This window comes from Prosopis cineraria, unplaced genomic scaffold (genome assembly GCF_029017545.1).
Source record: "Prosopis cineraria cultivar Desert tree isolate PC_DT_omini unplaced genomic scaffold, ASM2901754v1 PC4, whole genome shotgun sequence".
Lineage (NCBI taxonomy): Eukaryota > Viridiplantae > Streptophyta > Magnoliopsida > Fabales > Fabaceae > Prosopis > Prosopis cineraria.
In genome coordinates, this window is record NW_026555335.1 from 14952436 (window position 1) to 14957660 (window position 5225).

Here is a 5225-nt window from a genome sequence, read left to right on the forward strand (position 1 = left end):
TTGGATCATGAATCACAAAAATCAATGAATCACAATTTTTATAGTTTAACATATTAGATCAAGAATCGAATTAATAACATAATAATTAAATAAAAAATAACATTTAAATGAAAAAAACATATTAAAATGGTCCAGCAATTTCAAGTCTGGGCTTTCTTTCGAGTCATAGTGGGCAAACTCAAGTCAATTATCAGAATGAGTCAAATTGTTGGACCAAACTTCTTTTTTCTTTGAGCGACTATCCAACATTTCGGGCCGATTTGGGTATGAAAATATTGAATTAAAATATAAGACACTTTGATAAAAAAAATTTTATTAATTATATTTATTTCAATATTACAATTCTCTCTTTATTATATTTTTCTCTCTATTTAATGTTTTACAAATAATATTATATTAAATGAATGATATTTTTAAAAATTTATATTTATGCTTTCAAACAATAATAAAGTTGAGAAATGTATTTAATGAATATAATTTTATCAAAAAAATGTTTTCTAAACTAAGTCAGAGGAAGTGGCTAGAATAAATTTATAAAATATTAGGGGGAATATAATCTCAATCAACTCCAAGTAGAATATGGTTTATATGACTGTTACAACATATAAACTTGAATTATAATCCATTAATCGCGCCTTCAGCTTTAAATAGGAGCAAAATTAGGAGTTAATTCTATCTTTAAATAAAATTAATAACTTAATCATCTTTTCTTAATCCTGTTGTGGTGATTATAGGTGTTTTATAGTAAGAATTGAAAAGAGTATTAACAAAATTTTGGGAATTGTTTAGCATAGTATTTACAGGATTTCTTAAACTATATGCTCCCTCCTATTTTTATTATAAGAGAAATTGTCATATGATTCATTATTTCTTATTATAAGAGTGATTGTAAAGTTCAAGAAGTTGAGGATAATTGCCAACTGGGTGACCCAGTAAGCTCAATCTTACTTGGTCTCCTAGGCTAGTCTCGGTGTTTAGGTTGGGCTGGATTATGAGTTTAGTCCAAACCCATTCTTACCGGGCTCATTGTATGTGTATATTATATGTTGTTACAAATTTTTGTTAGTATTAATTGGTTTTATGATTTTTTTTTCCTTTTATAGATCATACTTGATAAATCACTTTGGTGTTATTGTGAAAACTATTAAGAAATTAATATATTATTTTTACTTAAAATTTTAATTTGATTTCCTAACTTAATGTTATGTAAAAACAATGTTTGTTATTGAGTTTTTAAAAATTTAAAAATATTACTTTGAATCAAAATATTATTTTTCAAGGGAATATTTTAGATAGATATAATTTAATATATAAAATGTATTTGTTATCTTATTTGTTTAATACAAAATTAAAACTTGGTCTTTTTATATTGAGTTGGCCCGATTTTGGTCATAATACACAAGGATCGAGCATTGAGTTGATCATTAATCTAACCTTACCGAGTCTTTGTGCACCTCTAATGAATAATATACCTTGACTCCATTATCATTTGTATATAATTTACAATTACAATATATACATAATTCTTTTTATTGAAAATCTTAAATTCATAAAATGTACAAAATATAGAGACTATGAATTCATACAAAGACTTAAGAGCCATATGATTCTTTAAGACATAAACTTTACAAATTTAAGATCTTTGAAAACAATTTATTTTATTTTTATTTATATATATATATTTGGCGATATTCCTTTTGCTCTGTTGGACTTGTCCATCACCCCCAAGTTTGAGAAGCTGCCATCACAATCAAAAAAAAAAAAAAATCCATTAGCACCAAAATAGAATTCTTTATTTTTTTCCAAAGAAAAATCAAATTAAAATATTGAACTAGTTTTTGTATTCTGGTTATTCTGGTCAAAATATGTTTTGATTTTTTAGAGTTAATATTTAATAGTGATAATTTATAATTACAATTTAATGATTTATTTAATTAAAATTTTCTTATTTTTAACTTTGAACATAGAATACAATATTTTTATTTTTTATTTTTTATTTTTAATGTTTCCTTTTTTTAAATATCCTCATCTCCTGACTGTTTTATCTAATATTTGTCTAGAAAAATTTCTCAAAAAACCAATTATGTGAAAATTGAAATAAAAATACTGTTTTTGTTTATTATGATGAAGTGGTTAAAATTTTTGGAAGGGAAGCGATTAAAATTATTATAAGTAAATTAATTTAAATTTGTGTAAGCATCTTCTGTAAAATAAATTAACGGCATATCAAAGGGGATTTTTTATTAGATTATTTTCAAACTTAAAAAATTAATAAAATCAAAGGATTAAAGTCAGTGTAAAATTTAGTTCAAGAAAAATAAAATTAATAAAAATGCATAAAAACTAATAGTGTGAAATAAAAAAACTATTTTCTTTGTTTATTACCAAAAATGCTAAAAAATGAAGTGAAATAGCATCTCACAATAGAATTGATATAACTTCAATAGAGTTTATATAATTTCACTAAGCAATTAAAATAATTTTCTAAAAAAATGAGACAAATTTATTAAAAACATTTTTCATATCTTTATACAAAAGTATAACTGTTTCTTGAAATATAAAAACTAAAGTCCATTTTATTCATCGCTTATAAATATCGTGAGTTATTATTATCATTTATTACATGGATACATTCGCAGATAAAATATTTTCGAGAGAATTACCCGCGTGAGCCAAACTTAAGTAATAAGGGTGAGCTTAAAAAAAAAAAAGGACCAATGATGTGATAAATTTATAAATTACGATAACAAAATTATAAAATTTTACTGCAGACCAATCAACTAAATTAAAATTCACTTTTGTTGGTTAACTTAAAATATCCTTAACTTTTTCAATTACCAAAAAAATAAAAAAAGGAATGTGGACGATGGTTTGAACTTCGACGCGAAAGTGGGAAAGACAAACCAGTTTTGGAGAGAATCCAATCAGAGTCCTGTTCAACGTTCCAAGAAAAATATCCAAGCAATCCTCTCTGCTTCGCATAAGCAACTTTCGCAGAAACGCTCTGAGTATCATCATAACCATACCAATCCGATCCTTTCTGCGCATAATTCGTCACGTACGTTGAATTATAGCTCACCGTTCCACCCACTGCTACAATATCCTTGTACTTCACAGCTCCCACTCCAGGATTCGTCGCTTCTGCGAACAACCCGCCATTGTTAGGGTTCGTCAAGCTCCATTTGTACCCATAAAACGGCAAACCCAGAGCCAATTTGTTCGCCGGCACACCCAATTGAATCCATTTGGAAACCCCTTCGTCTCCGCTAAACATCCCACCTGGGTTCTTCAATGGAGCAGGTGGCTGTGTCTTATCTGGGTATCCATCTGGAATGAACAGGTCATAAGCCATCACGTTGATCCAATCCATGTTGTTCGCAATTTCATGAGGTGGGTAAAAGTTCAATGGTGAAATTTGGTCTGATCCAGCCACCGCAGCTGATAGCAGCAACGCTGGGTTTCCAGAGGATTGAGATTCAGAAGATATAGCCGATCGCCACTCTGTTATGAGAGAACCAAAGTTGGTTTTGTCTGTGTCTGAAGATGGGTATTCCCAATCGAGGTCGAGACCATGGAAGTTGTTATCTCTGGCAAGTTTGATGGAAGAGTCAATGAATGATTTGCGAGAACTGGCACTGCTCGCCATTTGAGAGAAGCTTGAGCTCACAGCGAGTCCACCACCAATGGACAAGAGGGTTTTGACAGAAGGGTTCTTCTGTTGAACTGTTTGGGTGAAGGATGAGAATTGGGAAGCTTTGGAAGAAGAAATGGTGACTGCATTGGTCTTGGAATCAAGATCTGCGAATGCACAGAAGAGATGTGTGTAATAGGAGGCTTCGATGTCTGAAACTGCGAGCCCACTGTCTGAATTCCAATACCCTCCTTTGATAACAGATTGGGAAGAACAGAAACTGATTTGGAGGATGAAGACAAGTGTTGGTGTTATCAGAAATAGAAGCTTTCTGGGGTGAGCCATGGTGATCATAGCGAGATGGGAAAATGGATTATAGATATATATTCTTCAAGTTGGTGTTTGAAATTGTCTTATATATCTTATATATATATATATATATATACGGCGCCGCATATATGCAAGAAGGTGGAGTACAATGTTGTCAATTAATAGGAGGCGTGTCGTCGATGGGTTTGAAAATTGAAGTTGTTTGATGAATTCTTCTGAAACTATCGTCGTGATAAGCGGCGATAAGGACGACAAAGAATTAACTAATATTGAAAAGATTTTGGTGAAGAGAAAATTCTATGGTCAGAAGTCAGATCTCATTTGCAAGTTTTATATCGACTCGCCTAAGTCCTAACTTGCACCCAAAAACAGTCGTTTATACCATCATCACCTGCGTTTTTCCCCTTTATATTATATTATATTATATTAATCAATCATTTTTATCTCAATATGTTAACGGTGATTTATTTCTACATCAATTCTAAAATCAAGATAAAAAATAATTTTAAATTTATATAAATAATAATGTTTGACTAACTTATGTTAATCAAAAGTTTAAAACATTAATCGTTCTTTTAGAAAATTTTTTAGGACAAAGTTATACTTTGATCTTATAGTCAAAATTTTTCAATTAATGGGCAACATTAATCAATGTTATAATAAAGCAAAATTTATCACTTTAAGGACTTTCAGGATAATATTGTGTTACGTCAATCAAAATTAAGGATACCGTTGCAAAGGCCCAAAAGTTTCAAGGAAATTTGCCTTTTAACTCAAATAAATAACAAATAAAATATTTGCATATTTTGATATCTCGATTTAATTAGAAATTAACAAACATAGTGAGTATATAAAGCTATAATTTTTTTCATAATTATATTGCTTCAGCATCCAGCAAATCAAATTGTAATTCTAAAGAATATGAGCAGTAGCAAAAATCAATTGTAATTTAATTTATTGTTATAGTTAAATTCAGTTTTTTAAGTCATGTAATGTCATTTTTAATATGCTTGTATCACAGATAAAATTATTCAAATAATTGCTTGCTGAAATTTAAGATGGGACACAAATAGACTTAGGGCCCGTGTGGTTTACCTATTGTTTTACATTTAAAAACAACTTTTAAAAATTTAAGGATGTAAAAGTTATTTGATTTTCTTAAATTATTTTTAAAGTCTATCACGTTCAAAAAGCTTTAAAAGTTCATTCCTTGAGCTTAATTTTGGACAACTTTTTAAAAGTGCTTTGTATAATTTTGTCATTA

General features: G+C 29.0%; 1 protein-coding gene across 1 annotated transcript; it reads right to left on the reverse strand.

Annotated features, from left to right (window-relative positions):
* Positions 1 to 1514: 1514 nt before the first annotated feature.
* On the reverse strand, positions 1515 to 4023 carry LOC129309672 (class V chitinase-like). The gene is made up of 2 exons (XM_054951331.1): positions 2905 to 4023; positions 1515 to 1738 (listed from the first exon to the last, which is right to left on the reverse strand). The coding sequence occupies exons 1-2, from the start codon at positions 3983 to 3985 to the stop codon at positions 1719 to 1721; spliced, it is 1101 nt and encodes a 366-aa protein (XP_054807306.1). The 5' UTR covers positions 3986 to 4023; the 3' UTR covers positions 1515 to 1718.
* Between the last annotated feature and the right edge of the window lie 1202 nt (positions 4024 to 5225).